This window comes from Hippocampus comes, unplaced genomic scaffold (assembly GCF_001891065.2).
Source record: "Hippocampus comes isolate QL1 unplaced genomic scaffold, H_comes_QL1_v1.1 scaffold242, whole genome shotgun sequence".
Classification (NCBI taxonomy): domain Eukaryota; kingdom Metazoa; phylum Chordata; class Actinopteri; order Syngnathiformes; family Syngnathidae; genus Hippocampus; species Hippocampus comes.
In genome coordinates this window covers 1,853,163-1,874,747 of record NW_017805385.1, presented here as the reverse complement: position 1 = coordinate 1,874,747, position 21,585 = coordinate 1,853,163, and the positions used below count along the sequence as shown (strand labels likewise).

At 46.0% G+C, this 21,585-nt stretch overlaps 1 protein-coding gene across 13 annotated transcripts in view; it reads right to left on the bottom strand.

Moving 5' to 3' along the window:
• The window catches only part of lrrfip1a (leucine rich repeat (in FLII) interacting protein 1a), a 24,584-nt gene extending 2,999 nt beyond the window's left edge, over positions 1-21,585 (bottom strand). Inside the window, exons 1-22 of one of the 13 annotated variants that reach the window (XM_019872796.1) lie at positions 21,063-21,583; positions 15,749-15,835; positions 13,373-13,390; positions 13,213-13,284; positions 12,285-12,326; positions 11,499-11,549; positions 11,113-11,142; positions 10,183-10,245; positions 10,052-10,093; positions 9,489-9,569; positions 9,078-9,146; positions 8,228-8,353; positions 8,016-8,114; positions 7,545-7,571; positions 7,336-7,461; positions 7,140-7,211; positions 6,191-6,361; positions 5,423-5,515; positions 5,176-5,268; positions 4,935-5,027; positions 4,358-4,505; positions 325-3,479 (exon numbers count right to left, since the gene is read on the bottom strand). In XM_019872796.1, coding sequence (XP_019728355.1) covers positions 325-3,479; positions 4,358-4,505; positions 4,935-5,027; positions 5,176-5,268; positions 5,423-5,515; positions 6,191-6,361; positions 7,140-7,211; positions 7,336-7,461; positions 7,545-7,571; positions 8,016-8,114; positions 8,228-8,353; positions 9,078-9,146; positions 9,489-9,569; positions 10,052-10,093; positions 10,183-10,245; positions 11,113-11,142; positions 11,499-11,549; positions 12,285-12,326; positions 13,213-13,284; positions 13,373-13,390; positions 15,749-15,835; positions 21,063-21,152 — 4,848 coding nt within the window. In that variant the 5' untranslated portion in view covers positions 21,153-21,583. Of the gene's footprint in view, positions 1-324; positions 3,480-4,357; positions 4,506-4,934; positions 5,028-5,175; positions 5,269-5,422; positions 5,516-6,190; positions 6,362-7,139; positions 7,212-7,335; positions 7,465-7,544; positions 7,572-8,015; positions 8,115-8,227; positions 8,354-9,077; positions 9,147-9,488; positions 9,570-10,051; positions 10,094-10,182; positions 10,246-11,112; positions 11,143-11,498; positions 11,550-12,284; positions 12,327-13,212; positions 13,285-13,372; positions 13,391-15,748; positions 15,836-21,062 lie in introns of all 13 variants that reach the window. The other 12 variants (XM_019872808.1, XM_019872797.1, XM_019872798.1 and 9 more) reach the window with 12 other exon arrangements.

Here is a 21,585-nt window from a genome sequence, read left to right as displayed (position 1 = left end):
TGAAATTTGCAGATAACACGTTTCATTTTGCCCTGCGTAGAAAAACAACAACATTCAGTCTTGTTCTCAACTTTGTATACGTTAACTACAATGCAAAGAGCTGAACAGGTCCTTAAATAATGAAAACAAACAACAAAAAAAAACAACAACAAAATTTGAACCCAAAACAATCAACAGCATTATAGATTTTTTTTCTCGCACATACAACTGGCAAACAAAACTTCATGATGTCCATTCAAAAGCTACACATCCACCAATTAAGAAATAATCATTAAAACAAAAAGAATATCACACTGTATGTTTGTTTTGTAAGCGCTATGTCACCTTGCAGTCTTCTCTGCCCTTGCTCTTGCCCTTCTTTCCATTTTTCTTCCCATCTTTTCCAGAGAGCGGCGTCTCTCGGTTGCCGAGGGTCGCGCTTAAATCTCGCCGGTTCTCAACGGCAACCGATGCTTCTACCACTAAAGGCGAAGCTTCAGGTGGGATATGGTCTATGTCCGTGGTTTCTGGTACTCCGGTATTGGAAGACTCGCTATTGTCCTTCACGTGGCTTTGTTCGTTCATGTTGTCTACAGTTCCCAAATGTTCAGGTGCGGATTCCACTTCAACCAAAATGTGATCTGGCGTGGCGACGTATGTGCCAGCCTCGCTGTCCTTTGGCTCTTCAATGTTACAGTTATTATTGTTACTGGATTCATCTGGCAGGACTTCAACAGCCACGTCAACGCCCGGCTGCTCTGGATTTTCTGGTGTGGCGTCACGCGTACACGCCTCTCTATCCTTTTGCTCTTCGGCATGACTGTCGCGATCGGTATTTAATTCATTGAACAGGACTTCTTCAGTTCCCAGCTCAACTTCCTTCTGCTGCGGATTTTCGAGCGTTTCCATCTCTATGGCTTCGTCTATATCCATGTCATCAAAGTCAAAGGACTGCCCTTTCTCATCTTCATCCTCAACATCCTCCTCCCTGTCCTGTCGGTAGGTGTCGAGAGGAGGGACTTCCCGGTCACCTTGACTGCTTTCACGCTGCTCATGCTCCTCTGCAGGAGCACATTTTTCAAGACTGACTTCACATCTGGTGTTCTCGGACTCTGGGGTCTGAACCTCGGTGTCTGAGGTAGCGTCAGCACGCTCTTCGCACGGCAATGTCTGTTTGTCAGCAATCGCTTCGGCCTGAGTCTCCAAGACTATCTCTCCATTGTCAAGGTCGCACAAGGAATTCTCCATCTTGACTAAATCGAACAACTGCTCATTTTCCAACACGTGTTGATTTTGCTCGCTGAATCTGTACTCGCACTCTGCTTCCGGCTCCTTATCTTCTTGGTTTGGCAAAGTTTTCTGTTCCAAAGCGTTCTCAAAATCCTCATAGGTATCAGGAATTACCCCAACAGCCGGCTCCGACGGTGACATCACAGACATCGGATTCTGACTTTCAGGAGCTTCAAAGTGAGCTGTTTCACCATGGCTTTCAACTTCTAACATGGCTACCAAGTTTTCTTTATTATAGTTTGTAGTTTCAGAACTTGTTTCACGTTCACTATGGACAACACCTGATGAACTTGTGTCACCGTGGCCTGAAATGTCAACCGTCGTGGTCTCCTCTAAAACGGAGTCCTTGTCACAACTCTCCAAAAGAAGATCAGCGCCACTGTGACTCGGCTCTGGCTCCGACCCCTGAACGCATCCTTCCCGCACATCCGCAGAATCCAAACTTTCTTCTCCATCATGATCCGTTTTTGTCTGAACGAGTGGCGAAGTGAGAGAAAAAGTCTCCGTGGGGGCCTCCGGTTGAGGGATCTGTACTTTTCCAGTGTCCAAATGCTGTACGTTGGGCTCATTCGGATTGACCGTTTGCTCCACTGTGGATTCCGTGGGATCATTTGAGGTTTCCGTGTGATCCACCGGGTCAGATGCATCTACTCGTTGGACAACTGATTCAGGGAGGCATTCAACGGCGTTACCGTCGTTGCCACAGCCTGCAGCAGACTCATCCTTTCCTAAATCTTCTGTCACGCCTGCCATCTGAACGCTCGCATGAGCAGTCACATTTTCTTGGTGATTTTGTTCCTCAAGGGAGCCTCCTTTCTTTTTGCCTCTCCTCTTCTTTTTTTTCTTTTTCCCACGTGCATTAGCAGTCTTACGTGCCGCCGGCTTGGTGGCATTTTTATCTCCCTCATCGCTGCTTGCCTCAGCAGTTTCATGCTGCGGCTCAGTGTTGGACTCAGGATCTACTGTTTGGAGACCAGGTTCAGAATCTTCAGCAACTAGCACTTGGGAATGTAATTCTGAATCGTTGATATCTACTTGGAGACAAGATTCTGGATCGTTTGTGCATTCTTTTTGGGGATATGATTCGGAAGATTCTGGATCTTTTCTGTCTCCTTGGAGGGGATGTGATTCATAATCTTTTACATCTAACTGGAGACTAGATTCCGCATCTTTGATGACCTGTACTTGGGGACATGGTTCAGGATACTTAATATCCTCTTGGGGAAATGATTCAGAATCTTTGATATCTTCTAATTGGGGGCATGAGTCAACATGTGTGCTATCAGTTCTATTTTCTTGAAGACAAGATTGAGAATCTTGAACATCTACTAGGGGAACTGAGTCCAAACCTTGGATACCATCTTGAGGAAGCAAATCAGAATTGACTTGGAGACATAATTCTGGAACTTGTAGGTCGACAAAATCTTGGACATCTGCTTCAGGATAGGATTTAGAATCGTGCATGTCTTCTTCAGGACACGGTTCCGATTTTGGGGCATCCACTCGGCGACATAAATCTGAATCGTTTATGTCTTCTTCGTGGGAATTTGATTCAAAATCTTTGACTACTTGGAGGCAAGATTTTGGGTCTTTAACACCTTGTCCATGGGGACAAGGTTCAGAACATGATTCAGATTCTTGTACGTCTTCCTGAGGACAAGAGTCAAAATCGACAACGTCTACTTGTTGACCTGGTTCAGAATCTTTTACTACTTCTTGGTGAGCCGATTCTGACTTGTGAACATCTACTTGGCAACTTTTTTCATGATCTTCTTGGGGACGCAATTCTTTCACAGTTTGTACCGATGGTTCTGTCTTTGTCAAATGACCTTCCTCATTGGTTTTGTGTTTGTTTGGCTGTGTTTGAATAATGTCATCAGAGCTCTCTTCAATATTATTAATGATTTGTGCGTCTGTCTCCTCTAAATCAGAGTTGATTTGTGGATCTGTTTCCACAGGACTTGTTGCGTTTTCTTGAACTGTGGACCTGAGAACCATTTGATCCGTGGCAGTTGTGACTGCCAGCGCAATCTGCAAGCCATGGCTAAGGCAACTGTCATTTTCATGAACGGGCCTTGATGCCTCATCAGCATTCGAGAGCCTATCGGCGCTCAGGTGACTCATCTGGCCTTGCTCAAACACTTGTCCAGGCTGTTCTTGATCCACCTCTTCCTTTCCTCTACTTCTCAACTGAGTCTCCTCTGAGCTTCCTGAGAAATCATGAAGAGCATACTGTGATAGGAGGCCCAACGGAGACAACATTTTCAAGAGAAACCTTCAGTAGGAGAGCGACAGCAGAAGACAAGGCGAAGAACCTGGCTGAGTCAGAAAACCGCATAGGAGGAGGAGGAGGAGGAGGAGGAGGAGGAGGAGCATCAAGGGGAAGCTCGAGAGGTGGACAAGAAGACCGCGACTGACATTTTGACGATAAGCAAAACATCTGTGTGGTGTCGGTACAGCAGCACAAGTTACCTCAGTCACCACACCACATGACATCAGTAACATTCACAGCTTTTGTGGATGTTCAAGGAGGGAAAAGAGGAAAAATAGAAAGATTTGAAAATAAAACAGTTGAAATGCAGCCCCAAATCCTCAAAGTAAATCACTTTTACTGCAAAACCTTTTATCAGAGAATGATAGAAGGTCACTTAGAGAAACTACACGCTCTTTTCACAGCCTTGACTCACTGGACTAAATATTGTAGATAGTCCAAATAACTAATAAATGTCATTCTAACAGACTGGGATGTGATCTAAAGGGTATGATTGAGCACTCATCATGGCAGAAGTGTGTAGTTCCTCTAAGTTTGGAGACGAATCAGAGGTATCACATGATGGATTAAAAAGAGCATGAAAACTTAAGATGTTAGTCCAAAAGTACACCCATTAGAATTCAAATGAGCACCGTACGAAAATGGTTGGCCTAAATGTCCGGTGGCACCTTGACTCAAGGGTTTATTTAATTCCTTCCGTGGCTACTTGTAACTCATTTGACTCAAACTGTACCTTTTGGAAATGAACATCTTCAGTTGGGCTGATGCAAAGCCATGCAAAAGAGTAAAGATGCTCCGTTTCCAAGTGTGTTTTACCGAGCATGCTGTTGCCCTCCGACGGGGAGGTCGGCGAAGCCTGAGCCTGCTGGGGAGCCGCGTCGCCGCCGCTGGTGGCGACGTCTGTTTCCGTCTCACTGGTATCGCCGTTGAGGCTCAGATCGGGTCCGAGTACTATTCCGTGTTTCTGGAAAGAAAAAAAAAAAAAAAACAGTTGCTATCATAAGCTTCAAATCGAATTATATCACTCCAATAAAACAACAACAACATTCAGCTAAAAGCTGTTGCTTAAATGAGTACCAGTACAAAAGGAAGCACATATAGCTCCTTTTTCACCGCAAATCTTTATAAAGATCACGCAACACCACCCATCAATTTCTGATTAGCCATTTCAGCTGGTTCTTCAAGACCAACTTTGTACAGTTTTTGTGATTGCTATCAAATTTGAATCGCATATAACTCAAACGCATCACTAAACAGATGGGCGATAACACATTGAGGAAAATCGTGTTTTCTCTCTGTGGCCGGAGCAAGGTGGCAAATTTTGGCGACTTTCCGTAGAACTGTAAGAGCTCCGCAAGGTCAGGGCCTCACAGAAGGTCTTGAAACGGAGTACCTTTAGAATATCTTTCAGCTTCACAACCTCTTCTCTGAGTTCGTCTCGCTCAGTTCGGATTGCGTCCGTGTATTCTTTCTGACGCTCTAAGGCCTGATCGGATTTGCAGTGCACGGTGTAGAGGGGAGTGAGTCGAGTGGGTCGAGGGAGTCGGAAGACAAAGTAAGAAGGGTGATGTCAGTTTCACGCTGGTCAAAGTAGATGACAAGAAATGCAGAAGCGCTGGAGAACCGGGCCATACCCCAATTTTCTTATCCTTCCACTCCACCGTCTCTTGTAGATCCGATATTTCCCTAGCAAAACTCTCCTGTTTCAAACGCAACTGACGGATCTCCTACAGAGGCAAGAGAGGACATGAGAGAAAAGCAGAGGAAAAAGAAAGTGGTGACAAGCTTGATGTGGGAAAGGAAAATCCGGGTGAAATGACATCCGAGCGTGCAAGTGATGGCCATGCAAGCGTTCATTGACGCCATCAAGTAAACACTCACATTGAGCAGCTCCTCGCTTTGTTTCAGCGTCTCTTTCATTTCGTTGAACTGGAACTGAAGAACACTGTGGGCATGTTTCTCGCGTTCAAAGTCCTGTGGGGATCGGCAGTGAATGAGCACACATGCCGCAAGAAAAAAAACACACTGGTCACTGAAAATACTTTGAAAACGGACCAAAGTATCACTAAATGTAAAAATGTGATGAAAAATGAACCAATGAAAATGACACTTCATTTTTGTGGTTACCATGAATCACTTTCATTTAAACCAACTACTGAAAGCAGCCTGGACAAACATAATGCTCCGCTGAGTCGGATATTTAAAGGACTAGTGGCCAGGCTTTCTGACACTGGTCAGTACTTTTTGTTTGGGAGTGCCTTGGTTGTCTGAGATTTCATTGTCCACTGGCCTACACTGACTCCAAGACCCTGTGCCTGATATAGCAAAGCAGTGCCAGAACAGAACTGACGTGAAGCGCTCTCAAGCACCTTCTGCTTGAATCCAGAGGACTATGAAGGCATTGCGAGCTTTGATAGTCCTCTAGATTCCATTCTACCAAGCATAGATTCAAGACACCCTGTGCCGGATGTAGCAAAGCAGCCCCAGAACAAATAACTAAGCCCCTTCTGTTTGTGGAGGCCCGCTTCCTGTGAACCAATCTGACCAGTCCTCCAATAAAACTCGCCAAGAGCACTTCAAAATAGACTTGTACGTATCATGACAACACGTAAAGGGGAATACATAATTGCAAATGGCTGCGTGCCATACCTTGACCTTCTCTTCGTACTCCCGCCTCGACTCGGACAGGAGTTCTTCTAGTTCTATCAGTGAGTCTTTTAGTGTGTCCACCTGGTACATCAGGTTGTTTTTTTCATTGTCCAGCTGAGCATTGGACACCATGGCCTTGCGGTACTTCTCCTCCACTTCTGTTAACGCCTCCTAGAAAAACGTAGGCCAATTCATTGTTATCTCACTCCATCTTCCTCCATCACTATAGCTGTACAAGAAGAAAACATTGATGCGGTGAGCATACGTGCATGTGATCAGTGATACATTTAGGTCATTGTCTAAGGACTACTGAAGGGGTCATGGATTAATTAAATCATTCAATCCCCGCCGTTTTCATTGGCGCAAACCCCCTCAATCTCAGACGTTTCACTGGATTTTGACTGCTTTGCAAGGCCCACGGATTATTGTCTTCTATTGCGATATAAACATGCAGCCTGCCAAAAGAAAGATGAGACTCTCTTCTTTCAGCTGAAAAAAAAGTTTCTTTTTTCCATTGTTCAGCAATCATTTATGACTCAAGATCTGGGTCTTGGTCTTGGTCACAATCTTGGTATCAATTGCATTTGAACTTGAAGGTGTTGACACTCTACGATTTTCCGGAAATACTTTTCCATCCTTGTTACCAGTGTTCTGGTGATCGAGGATTTAGTGATAAAGTGGGTGGGACACTATGACCGTATCTAGCATCACTGAGAGATTATTCGATGTCTTTTGGCTTCTCCCGACATGTGCGCAAACCAAGAGCTACAAGCAAGCAGACAGAAAGAAGATGCCAACTGTGGAAGGAGAGGATGCCACGTCAGGAGCATATGTTACGGTGCTACAAAAACAGTCCAGGCGACTTGAGTGTTTTATTTTTTTAAGGCTTGTCAAATTGAATATATTATGGCAACGGCATACAAAAAAAATCAGTCTCAGGTTCTTATACCTTGACTTCTTTTAGGTTCTGATTGTACTTGGACTCCACATCTTGGATCTGATCCTTCAGTTCATGAATTTCCTGGTGAAAAGAGCAGCAGCAGTGAGCAAGGGAAGCGTCAAGTGTGAGCCATCCGCAGAGGCAAAGCAGGAAGGAAGGTACGGACACGTTTGCAGAGCGAATGAGGATCGTCTATTCGCGCTACCTTAATTTCTCTCGTTGCTGTTTCGGCATCGACTGTGATGGCGGTCTCTACACTTGCTCTCCGCGAGGAAGTCCCGCCGAGGGAGGCGAGAGTGGCCGCCGTTAACGCAGAAGCCGCTCGGGAACCCTGCCAAAACGTCATCGAGCCGCAGTTGAGTAATGCAAATAAAAAGGTAGAAGAACCTGCTCGGTGTTTGGCGTTCCACTTACTTTCTCGAGATAATCCCTGTCGTCGACCTGTGGAGGCAAGGAAAAAGCGATTACAGCCAAGTCAGGCTGACATGGAGGCCACCGGGCCTACAAGCATCAAGAACGACACCAGGCCCCAAATCCGGAATTCAGGTCGCTCAGCAACACGCGCACGCTCTCTTTTTTTTTTTTTTAACGACATGCATTTTGCCTCACAAAAGCTAATCCATGCGATTGGTTTCAGGCGATCTCAGTCATGGATGATCGGTATCGGGAATCGGCAGCATGAAACCCTGATCGCAACAACCCGAAGTTAAAAGTTATCTTGTGAGTTGACAGTGTATTGAAATCTGTCCATGTTTGACACACAAATCAACAACACAGACAAGGCAAACGGCATTGTTGGGTTAAGTGCATAAAAGGGAGGATGCGGGAGACTAAAAACGGCAATCTCAAAGGCCTCGGCCTCCTGGGGGCGGAAAGGAGACTCACGTCAGAAAAATCGGGAATAGTAACATCGTCCAGATCTCTGGGGAGTCCTCTGCTACTGGAAGTGCTTCTGAACAGACTGGCGACAGAGCCAGCATTGTCCTGGATGGCCCACCGCGGGGGTGCAGACAACAGATGGCCGTTCAGACCAAACGGACAAAAATCAGCCCAAACCAAACGAGCGCAGCCATCCGCCAAAACATTGAAGACTTTACAAGCGGCTGCATTTCATGACTTGCAGGCAGGCTATCTGGACGGCTCACCGCTGGGCTGGTACGGGCAGAATTGGCCCGGCTGGAAGTTCTGGAGTTGGAGCCGCGGTAGCCGCTGTACTCGAGAGGCTGTCGAGGAAGCACACGGTGATGCTTCCATCCAGCAAAGTGGAGTAACATGCGCAGGCTCCTATCGGACGCAGGCAGTTGATGCCGCCGTCCCCACGTATTTGCTGTTTTGGCGATTCACAAATTCACCGTTTTTTTTTTTGGAGTGGAGTGGAATCTATCTTCAGTTACTTGTTGAACACGGCACCTATTCATGTTTGCTAAGAAGCCACCAAGGCCATTGGTAACGGGAAAGTAGTCGCAGTTGGTGTCAAATAAGTGCAGTGATGTGATGACCGTATTACATTTTTATGGGGGGGGGGGCGCCTATGTTCTACTGCTAGAGACAAACTTTTTCTGGTGAAAGAAGAAACTGCTCTTCCTTTTGGTAGATTTGGTCCTTATGAAATATCAGTGGGTCTTAAAAGATAGGTCAAACCGCTTGAAATCGGCTGGCAACACAGTGAAGTTTGCTTTGAAAACAGGTGGCAGGAAATGAGTCGATGTAGGCTACTGTGAAAAAACATCAGTGATACGCGTCCGGAGCCCCGCACCCTACTCATTTGAACACTTCAACAATCTGCCATGCGCTGTTAGCATACAATCACACACATCGCGTCAAGACAAATGCAAAGTTGCCACACGGCAAATCAAAACAAGTCACAATTATTTCATGACTTGAAAAGGCAACCTTACACACCTAAAAAACGTCACCATGCCAAACAAACAAACAAACAAAACTTACATGGGAGCCAAAGTTGGAGCCGGAGAGTCGCCGCGACCCGGAGCAGAGACCGTCCTCGTATAAGGAGCTCTGGATTTGATGCGACATGATACAGACGACACCGGCGCTTTTTGCTCACGTTTCAGCATGTTTACATTTCGTCATTTCTATTCGGTGGAAAGAAATCTCACACACGTCTGGTTGCAAGCTACTCAGGGAAGTTAAAAAGTGGCCGGGCCGGCAGTGCTTCGTTTCGGGAGCTTAAGAATGATCCAAATGTGTGCCGCTAATGACTTGCGAGTCCATAAAAAGTCAATGAAATGATGGCAATGATATGACTGGCTGATCAAGTGTGATGTTGGCAAAAGATTCTCTTGGCAGAGGGCAGCCCTCATCGGGTCTTTTTTCATGCAGAGTTTGTTCCATACGAACCTGGTAGGAGCCAGTTGAACCCGGATTCCGGCCGGTGGGCAGACCATTGAGGCTGTACAAGTCAGACGAGGCGTACGATGCCTGAGAGGGAGCCCCCAAACCAAGAATTTGGAATGAAGACAACTTGCAATTGCAACCAGTTACAATCCCGAGTGGGTGTCAATCTTCCAGTGGCAATCCATTGCCGAGAATAGTTTAGCCAATTTCTGTCATCACCATAGACCGATGAACACAAAAGGTTGCGCCGAAACAACACCCGTGTCCTTGATGACACGTCACCTAACAGTCACAGGGCAAATCTTATCAACCCGGCCTGGACGGTGATGTGTAATCCGCAAAATAAACAACAAGCAGAAGGTCAAGGCTAGTTCATCGGTAAGGGAAACTATTCCAGCACACATATCACACTCTACTTTCACCCAAAACAATCAACTGTATGACTGTTTTTTTTAAAGACTGCAAATTGGGACATTCCGCTCAAACCACTCGGGTGTTAATAGAAGGACGAGACTGACTTGTTGACACGTTACATTGAAGCGTCATTGCAACAAGCGCCTACTAACCCGGCTGGATAGAACACTGTACTCATCATCGTGGCCGTTCCTCTACAAAGCAAGAGTGCAAAAGGCATTTGTTATTGGCTGCAAAAGGTTATTTATTTCAACCCGCAATCGTCGGCCAATGACATACGTACATCCTTCTCTTTGTGCTTATGCTTCTTTTTCTTCTTGGACTTATGCGAGAGCGACGACGAGCTCTTAAGAGTGTGACAGAAAGAACGAGATCAGCGTGAGGATACGAACAAATAGCACGCCAAGTCATTTTTCCGCAACCACATAACTGCACATCGGAATGAACCATGATTACATGCAATGTGGATTTGTTATCACTCCGAGTATGCCGTGGATCAAATTGCCCTTGATTATTATTATTTCAGTATGAATACTTCATGTCATTTATTTGGTAGTGTGCCTTGGCTCGGTAAGCGTTGGCAAAAACTGGGTTATACTTTCAAGGCTATGTGATAAAAAGCACATAGAACAACAGCACAAGGCTACCAAAGGAGAGATATCCACAATCAGGAAAAAAAAAAAAAAACAGATTCCGAATATTGTGCAAAAGAGCAACAGGACACTCAATACTGAGTGGAGGCCAGCAAATGTCAATATGAACTGGTGTAGGTCTTACAAAGGGTGTCGACAAAGTCTGTCGACAGAGCAGATTCTTTTTCTGGGTTGTACCAAAGGACAAAGCGGACTCGATGACGATCACAGTTTTTAACCACACGTGAGAACGCATCACCGGTCGATGTGCCGAAATCGACGGCAACGCAGACCTTCAAGTCCAGCCAGTTCACCTGAATTTGGCAAAGCGCAGCAAATTCTAGAAATCATGTTGGAAATATTATTGATCAACATTACGATTCAATAAAATTGTTTTGTTGTGTTTTTGTTTAACCAGAAGGTGCCCAGACTTTATGGACACCCGCAAAGCTCAAAATCAATTACGCAAGATCATGCACAGGCAGTTAAAAAAAAAAAGGGGGGGGGCACACAGTATTACACACACACTGGGAGAAATATTGTGTTTTTCAAACGATTCCATTCCAGAGCACCAGCCTTACCCCGGCACCGTAAACCACATCAAGATCCGACTGTGCAAGAGACACGAAAACATCAACTAGGATGCTGGACTCTCTTTGAAAGGGAAACACTTTTTTCCCCCCCAACAATTTAAAACGATTCCCACGTGTCCTTCAACACGTCTGCAACATCCTTTCATCAAACTACTCCCGTCTTGGGGAAAAAAAAAGTGCACCAATGTGTCCCCCCCCCCCCATCAAGACAATAAAAACATTGCATTTTCACGTTGGCACGTCATAATGCGGAGACATGAACGTTTTGTGCAGCGGTTCATGAGAAAGCGTTTTCAGATTGATTTTGGCATCGAAAATCTCCACCATACACGCGGAAACATGAATATACGACGACGGGGACGTCGGATACTGACCCTGGCGCTGCCTCGGCTTCCCACAGACATGCGTTCGTCGTCGTCTGAAAGCTGTGTGAGACATAAGACAGATGGCAAAGGACAATCAGGGTTGAGAACTTTTTGTCCAGGAAAATTCATGATGCCCGATGCAGAGCACCAATGGGAGTCGGGCGCGTTCATATTCTTGCTCGTTTATGGACGAGATGTGAACACGACGCTAAGTAAACCGATACACGCAAGAGGTACTAATTGTATCGTGTCCAGGTGCATGGCAACGTTGAATATTCTGGAATTTGCAAGTCATTTCAGTGGCTCCATAAAAAAATTGGAAATCATGATATAGATACACTACACACACATACACACACACACACACACACACACACACGGAATTTGGTACTTCATTTTATTCATTGTTTAAATCATTTTGATTATTGATGAATGAATGCCCCAAATTCCCAATTCCAAGAAATTAGACAATTCCATGAAAAACAGCCAAAATGATATGAATTTTGGATACCGGCCTGTTTGATGAATCGAAATAACTACCGAAACATTTCCATGATATCCTGCTTTTTATTCAGATGCACCTGTTACATAATTCAGATGATAAAAAACAAAAAAAAACAAAAAACCCTGTTTGATTTAAATTTTAAAAAGACATTTGAATTAAATGTAGCTAATACTGTGAGCATTTTGCTCATACCAAGGCATTATGGAGCTTTAGCTCAGATTTGTACGGGACAGCGAAGAACTGAACACCTCTTTGATGGAAGAGAAGAAACAGGAGGGAGGGCTACAAACCGTGTGCGGCTGTGAGGGGCGTGAGTATCGCTCACTGTCCTCCTGCATGGTGGGAAGAAGGCAAAAGGTGATGAAGGGAAAAAGGGGGGATGACGCGTGGGGGGACGAGGCCGCACAAACAAGACGGCGGTAGATTTGAAAGAGTTCACATTAAAGCACTCCATGATGCTGGACGCTCTCTTTGTGACAAGATGTCAAATGCATATGATCAGTCGGTACGTGCTTCAGATATCAGCTCTCGTTGCTTTAGCAGCAGCTCAACCCAAACATGATGTGTTTTTTTTTTCCCATGAATTTTTTGTGGTCCAATTTCAACCACGTCATTACGTCACAAATTGAAGACCTCCGTAAAGTGAATCGGAAGACAATTGCTGAAAATGTGCAGACTGAACTATGTCGCAGTGAATTGCGGAGATTCAGCATCAAGTTGCTTTTCACCGTTTCAGTTTTCCTGATTTTTGGGCCATAGCTCAAATGTAGCTAAAATGTGGCAGGGTTGTTAGACTTCAAGCACTGCATGTTGCTGATCCAATTCCAAAAAGTGACATCTCTTTGGTCATGGTTAGTATTTGTTCACGTCAAACAGTCAACATTCTGTCAGTAAACTTTCCTGGTGAAATTTGAACTCAGTCGTGGCACGAGAAATCCGACACAGCAAATGTCATGCAGTCCACACCGAGAGGGCAGATGGTCAAGCTGACTGCGGGCCAAAGAGTCAACCCTACTCCCCTATGACCATTTTTTTTAAAACAGGGGATCAAGCTTGGATTCATTACAATGAGTTCTCTCTTTATAAAGGGAAACACAAACAACAACAAATCCAGACGGGAAATGGCTCACGCCCAAATTACAACTCAAAGCAATTACGGATGTAAACGTGCATTCGAGTTAGTAACAAGGCGGTGTCATCGCAGGACAAAAGCGGTACCATCCATTGCTCAATATCTCCCCATTTGCTGTCTGATCTGTCATCTGATTTGGGATTCAAGCCATAATACTTCTAAAGGGGAAAAAAAAAAAGCAAGTTATGAAACAAATAAACCATCGCCAATATTGCTTGGAGCACACGCTTTGAGCAAGACGCATACCTTCTGCACCTGAAAGATCTGGACACCACCAGCAATCGGGGGGGGAGAGAGAGAGAGAGAGAGAGAGAGAGAGAGAAAGAGAGAGAGAGATTGAAAGATGTCAAAATGTATGGAAACAGAAACCCGCCAGGCAGAAAGTGCAAAAATGGCGCCTCAATCAGGAGAAGCCAACAACAGACGAAGGCTGATGGGTCAGATTCAGTTCAGAGGCAGTTGGGAAGATGAAACAACGCATACTGTCGCGGGGGGGGAAGAATCTTGAATCACCGCCTTAGCATGCGACAGTGATAACACTACATTCTGACTTGCAGATAAAATTCAGGTTACGTCGCCACTGGAAGAAGGCAACCCCGTCACAATCGAGGTCCTGCTGCTCACACTTTGTGCCAGAAGCTGGATCACTGCCGAACAATGGCCGCCCTCAAGGGGCTCGAGTCATTCTCTAGTACGTCTATTGGCCGGCACTTTTGTGACGACCTGAACGATGCCCTGATCTCGGTCTGGTCCCCAGAGACGCCACTCAGGCTCGCTGGCTGTCACAATTTATACTTTGAATCCAGGCAGCCGCAATATTCGGCTATCGCTAGGTTCTGTGCTATGCCTCCAATTTGTTGACCGTTGCCGATGGCTTGTCGCCAGGACCCCTGAAGCGAGAGGAAGCTTACTGAGGCAGAGCCAAAGTTGATCGCCTGTGCTAAAGCTAAGCTAAGCTAAGCCACTTTTTCCACTCCGAGCCGCAGATGGTGAATTGAAATCGAGTCGCGACGATCCGCTTGATCACTTCTAAAATGAATATGGGGAACGCTTTTCCCTCGATTCGATCGCGGTCTCACTCGGAGCTCTCCGATTCCGCCGCTGAGCTCGTCGCTACGCTTTCCATCCCAGCACCTCCGCACATCAATCAGATTTACCGGCGCCGTCGCTGTTGTACTGTATGCTTGCCCAATACGTGGATTGACCGCCTTGTAATTCTGGCTTTCGGGAGCAGATTTGCTGCTTAGCCCCTTCACGACCTCATTAACACTCTCCTCGATAGCAGTAATGCCCTCGCGTATCCAATGTTCTGGCTCGGGTTCCGTTAGGTCAAGTCTGTTCCGATGAGCTACTGTGGCAGACTTGCTAGCTCAAGAGTTTGTTTGCCCTGGATCAGCCATTTTGCTGGTGAAGGTCAACGTCTCTTGATTTTGACGCTGTCGCACCACTGGGGGACACAACGGGCTGCAAATAGGCAGTGCTGCTTCAATTTTGTCATTTATTAGCTCTTCACCCAACCTAGAAGTTTCTCAAATTTGAGGACTGGCGGGGAGGGGGGTGGGTGGCTCGCCAAGCCCAACAGAAACCGAGACAAAACTATTGCTTATCTGCGTCCGGACACTCATTAGTGCCCACTTCAGCTCATTCACGGAATGAGTTGCAAAATCTGCTTATCACGCTTGCACGTCTGCTATTTAACTCACCGTGCCGCTCTTTTTGACAGGGGGGCTCCGAGGGCGCCTGGTGAAGGCCGCCCGCAGTCTCCTCCCTGCGAGGAGACGCCCGGCCGTTTTTGTCGACATCAGGGTACCGGGACGGACGGCATTCTTCAGCGTCCAGTAGGTAAGAACCAATAGGATAGATCGCAGCGGTACGGGAATGTAGCAATTTCAATCCAAAAGGCATACAGGGAGCCAATCTCAATCCAATTGAAAATCAATCAATCATCCATCTGCCATTTTGCCCATGTCTTCAATTTTCGACAACGCAACCGTTACCAAACACCCGCCGGTGGCTGGCGTGCGGGAGCCCCATTGCTGGAGTCAACAACGTGAACCGAGTGCAGCATTGCGGCTTGGGCCGAGGAGCGCAACCTGCTAAGCTACTTTACAACTGAGTTAAAGGATTTAACACACACACACACACACACACACACACACACACACACACACACACACACACACACACACAAAACAATGATCAGTAATCCCGTACATATGACTTCAGCGACTGGGTTTCGACTGAATACAAGAATAACGTAGTGCTCGGGAACAGATGACATGATGAACTTGCACGTTATTGGCTATTTAAAAAAAAAAATGTGGTCAAATAGCCGACATGGTAACGCATACTTTTGTGTAGGGGTTGTGGGGGCGGGGGGGGGCAGAGGTCTGACTGCATATGAGATTACGTGACGCTAATAATAGGGAGCTATAAAAAGTCCCCCTTGCTACGCAGCCGACGTGCTAAACCGGAGAAGAAACTCCACAAAAAAAAAAAGCTAAGAACACAAACACTATTGGAAGCGGCACGTTCTAATTTCTACAAGGCTTCCTTCCGTTTGGCTCGCTTCAAACTGGATGAAGTCCAATGATGCGCCGACTGCATTTTCATTTTGTTCACCTCTTTTTGTTGCCTCTCAAGTTCCCGCATGCGGATCTCTCTGGCTTCTGCCCTCGCTGCCCTCTTGGCTGCCAGTCGGGCCTCAGCCTGGAAGAGGAACAGGGAGGAAAAAAAAAAACATAGAAAAGGAAATCGTTATACAGCAATGGGAGCATTTGTTTTATACATTTGCCAAACACAAGCGAGTAACCAATGATCATCGTTATACAGCAATGGGAGCATTTGTTTTATACATCTGTCGGCATGAAATGTTACACAGCAGAAGCTCGCGACAATTTTACGTATATCTTGTGTACAAACACTAAACATGAGAGAAGCACCGGATGTATTTTTAGAAGTGTTTAGCGAACTTTGCCATCGCTCCACTGGGCAATGAATCGAACGAAGGGCCTTCTCCTTAAAAGGACCTCTCAAAGCGCAACTTGTGCGTGCGCGCGCGGCTCAAAGTATGTGTAAGCGTTTCCTTCCTCTAACATTGTGGTCGCCGTGTGGCGCTCCGTCTTGTTTGCCTGCGGGCAGGGGCTGCAGAAACGCCTCTTATTCTTGCGCTAAATGCATTTCCTTCACATCGGTCAGCATGAGCAAGCAACGGGAACACAGCGCAGGGCTTCCTCTGACGGGTTTTGGTCCTTCTGCTCGAAAGAGGGCGGGCGGTCTGAGGGAACAGCGGCCTTTTAACTGCTGCGACCACGACTGTGTCAAAGTTAAGCAGAGCTGCGCTAGTGTCAGATGCAGAAATGAGCGTTAGCGGCTGATAGGGAGGTGACGGGTATATTGTCATATTCCGTGGGAGCAATTACAAAGCAGTGTTGCTCGTGTAAGTGACGAAGGAAAACGGTCGAGAGCGCGGCGCCGCATGTGTCACGATGCAATCGGTTGGTTGAATGGGACTGAAAGTGACCTTCTTTTGAATGTCAACTCACTTTGTAAGCAGACTATGCCCGGATGTGGCCAGCCCATTTTGTGCTTCCTGACTTGCTTTTCTTTTCTAATTACATAAAATGCCAAATGTGTTTGCGACTCGTTCGAGATCAACAACCAACTCCGACAACTTGGATGAGTTACTTCTAATAAGACATTTGTCGCATGACGTTTTGTGCTTCCTGACTTGCTTTTCTTTTCTAATTACCAGTACATAAAATTCCAAATGTGTGTGCGACTCGTTCGAGATCAACAACCAAGTCCAACAACTTGGATGACTACTTCTAATAAGACATTTGTTGCATGGCGCGAGCTAGCTTTTTAGCACAACACGAATACATTCGAGTCTATATAAACACAGACACACACTTTAAATTTATCAATAGTACCTATAAATGAGTGACTCGTCTGTGTAGCCACCGTGAGAGGGCTTAACCTAACTAGACCGAAAGATGTGGAACTCTCTTTTTTTTCTCCACAGCTATTTATATTGCCCTAAATGGACTAAAAGGGGATGTAATTCAGCACGTTTTCAATCGGGTGACTCCTCCAGGGGGAAAATGAAGAGCAAGGTACCATATTTGGAACATGTTGAAATCTCCAGCGCGGTTACAAACGCACCAAATAAAACCGCCATCTCGACGGAAAAAAAAGACGGACTCCACAGGATTCCCGGAGCCGTTCCGACTTGATTTCAGACAATAAATCCGATGCTGGCGCAGTCGTTTCATGTCTGAGAGTTCTGTTTTCTGTCAGTCAAGTTGAATCTCGGAAACGGAGGTGGAGGCTCGCTCAACAAGACCTCATGGCAAACATGGCAACAGCTGTGGGACTTTTGCCCCCCGCAATCAGCAAAATGCGAAGGCTACGTCAGGTCCGGAGCACTCCAACAACGTGAACGCAGCTGCCTCGTCACAAACCGAGAAACGCAACGCAAACAGCACAACAACACACAAATTCCTCGCATGACTTTACGTGCCACTTTGGGAGAGGACAGGACGACGACGAGCAACTTGCGGTCCAAGCACAGGTCGCTTCAGCAAAGAAATACGGTGCGGCTCAGCCTGAGGCTCACAGAGGTTTTCCTACAACACTTTCCTAAAAAGAAGACAAGCTATTGAAGTTGCACTTTCCTAAAAAGAAGAACCTACCACTGTTTCGTTGTCCTAAAAAGGCGGACTAAACACGATGCAGTTTCCAAACGGACAGACAATTGATGTGGCACTTTCCCCAAAAGACAAACAAACGACTTGTGTTGCACTTTCCATCAAGACAAGACAAATGATGTTGCGCTTTCCCGAACTGAAAATATTTCAGCTGTGAGATGAGATTAAATATTGATTTTGATTTCACCGTAGACTTTTGTTTTTGTTGTTCATCTGATTAGCTTTCATTGAATCAGAAATCATCCTTTTTGGCGACCTTTTACGCCTGCGGCGTACCGAGGATAGAGTATGACTGGACGAGTCGGCCCGAACACCTGAACGCCACTGGCGACCACGCACTTCCTCTCAGCGATGGCGGGACAAATAAACAGGAAGCACTTTGTGATAACAATCTGCCGAGATGATGTCACAAGGAGGAAGTGAACCCAAAATGCACGGCATCCTTTTAAGGCAAAACGGTTCTAGCCAACTTCAGAGGGCGCAAGGCAGGAAATAGAGCAAGAGGAACCGCGTTGGCCTGTAGTAGCGCATCGGCGGCGTGTCCCGCCCGAGCAAATCTTTCTCTTTCCGTGTGTCTTGACTCATGTGCACATGAACTTTGCTTGTGCCCTCCCCGCAATGATTAACAAGCTGTGTTTGCATGCAGGACAGATGTTCGGAGGCTTGTTCTCTATACATGGCTGCTCCCCGGGCCCCCATCTTCACCACCAACCCCCCACCCCAAACTAATCCACTCCTCACGCTCTCAGAACGCCCCGCTGAGCTTCACCGAGATGGCGCGTACAACCTGGCATTTAATTAGTTTTTTTTCAAACTGAAGCAGCGTAGAAAATGTGGCACTGTGTTATTTCCCCCCCTTATACACAAACAAACACACACGTCACATTTAATTTTTACCTTAAATATGACTTGATATTAATTGTAAGACATTTTTCAGCCACAGCATCCAGCCCCACTCAGCACATTATGTTTCAGAAGAAGGCATTTATTTTATCTTTATATTGATCAGTTTATCGGACATTTTATCAGACAAGTTAACAATATTCAGCCTTTTTTCTCTGGGTCCTCACTTTGAAGAGACTTAAAAAACAATCGACGACGACAACAAAAACCCTAAAGAAATAATTAGCGATATGGATTAATATGAAATATTTCTGTCGAGATGAACTTTTCAGCCCGGCCCTACTTGACTGTTTAATTGAAGGAACCCAACAGCAAATCAAAAGTCCATTTTTCATGTTATGTCCACTTTGAACGACAACAGCGTGGACGCAAGGGTTAAGGTCAACGATCGTCCAGTACAACAAACATTTACAAGCAAGCGGCATCGCTTCCACCCCCCCAGCGTCGTCCATACGGGCCTCCTCTAAAACCAGGGCGTTGCGACAGCTGATCTTTTCGGCATGCTATTTTTAAACTCTTTAGCAGCGCAGGCCGACTCATCGGTGTGGTTGGACCACCACCCAGTTCGTCACATACGAGGGATTTGACTTTGCTGCCACTTTAAAAGGCGCACAAGCATTTCCGCTGCTCTCAGGATAGAAAACCTGAGAAAGAATGATTTGTAGTTGTTCGGCGGGTTTGCATTCTGCATTCGGTGACTAACGGGCTAAGGAAGCAAGGACAATTAGAGCAATTTTTGACACCACCCCGCTCCATTTATTTCGCTCGTGTACAGCGGTGAGAGGAGCGGTCGCTTGAGCAACGGTGCTGGGCGACGGCTCACTTCTTCCAAGTGTGCCAGAGGGGGAGTATGAAGTTAGTGATGTCATCCACATCGTGGAGACATCCACTTGGACTGGATTACGTCGAGCCGTTGCGGTCATTTCTAGTGTGTTCAGTGGCGGTTATCACAAGTAACCGATGATTACCGAATTTGGGACCGGCGTAAATCGTCCCCTGAGCAGGCGAGCAAATGACATCACTCATCACATTAAAGGGTTGGAGGGGGGGGTGAGCCTGCCCCAACCTGAGTTCAGCACGTTTAGTAAGAGCAGCTCAGGTGCAGTCTTGCGTCACTGTGATCATAATCCAGCCGGTTGGTGTGCAAGTTGGTACATGTGTGTTTGCCGATTAACAGCAAAACCATTTTCATCGCTGGTGGCTTATGTTTACATGAACTGCACACACATCAACCCCTCCTGTTACTTTGCGGGTCAAACTGACCCATTCCATATTTGCAAATTATTTAACTGTATACTACAGCTAGACTGTGAAGCTTGCGGAAGTAGGAAGGCACCAAGTGGGTTTTCAAAATGACAAAATGATGATGATGATGATGATACATTGGCTTTTCGGGTGAACATTTTTCATTTTGCGCCAACCCAAGTTGAAGAATAACCACTGTCTACCAGGAAGTCCTAATTCTAAATAGTCAGAGTATTATTACCACAAATTGGAACAATTGGTTGTTTTTACTTAACACAGGGGTCAACATAAGATTACTTTTGTCACTTCTTTTATGCTTGAAACTCACTGGTGGCTTTTGGGACAATCAAAACAATTAGCTGTTGTTAATCTCAAATGAGAAAACACCGGCACACAATGGCGTCAATCTTTACACATTATTCGACCTCACTTTGTAGAAAACATTTGGTTGTTTTTCCTTCTTAAAAATTAGGAAATACCAATATGTCTCTTTTCAAATACCAGATGACATCTGTCACTCGTGTCAAGTTTAAATGACATGACAACAAGGGCTTTGGGACAAGTAAAACTATTGGGTTTTTTTTTCCTGAGTGTGTTCTGGGCCAATCCCATGACTTTGGTCACTCATCTCAAACTTAGCTCAGATGATAGCTAACTTTTGGGATGATTTCCAATTGGCCGTTTTTCCAATGAATATGAGAAGACCAGCATGTATGTTCGGAGTCAATACAAGATGACTCAAAACAATTTGTTGTTTCTCACTTAACTTGTGTGGCTCACATGGGTGGTCTTTGATGAGTACAATGCAAAGAGAATGCGGTCACTTGAAAGAAAAGTAGCGTTAATCGCAACAAAAGCTGTTGGTTGTCTTTCACCTTATATGAGAAATATATTTTTGATGTCCGGCTGACTTAAGTCCACACGATGACTGTCAACTTGAAAACGTGCTCTGAGTCATCCCGAGATGACTTTGGTGAATCGGTTTGAGCTTGAATCAAAACGATTCGTTGACTTTTGTCACTCTGTCCAAGCCTAAAAAACACACAGTGGCGTTTTGCGGAGAGTTGGAACTAACTCACCTCTCTGGCGATGAGATTTAAGGCATCGTCCTCTGCCGTGGATCTCTCCTTGTTGCTGTTTCTTTTCCGTCCTGCGCCCTGGGTGCCCATGTTGGAACCCACGAGAGCACGTATGCGAGCACACGCGAAGGCAGTTCTGGGGGCTCGCGTTCGGTACACCCCACAGCAAGAAGAAGCCTCGGTGAGGCTGAAGCTGAACTAGTCGTCGCCCAGCACGTCAACTTCAGACGAGGACATGAAACAAAACGCGTCCGCCGTCGTCACGGTCACACATCCGTAGTTCACGCGTCTTCCTGTGTTTCGGGAGCTTCTCACGCGCGGGTCGCCACCATATCGATTTCAAATGTCTGCATCTTCCCCGCGTGGGAAGGCAACTTACTTTCCCAGTTGTTTACTTCCCGGCCAGATAATTCGCTCAAATTAAAACATTAAAATTATTCAAGCGTTGTAGAGTTGAAAGTTGAACACCTCGGTAGCGGGGACGAACTTCACTTGCAATCGTCACTCAGTGACGCTGCCTTTA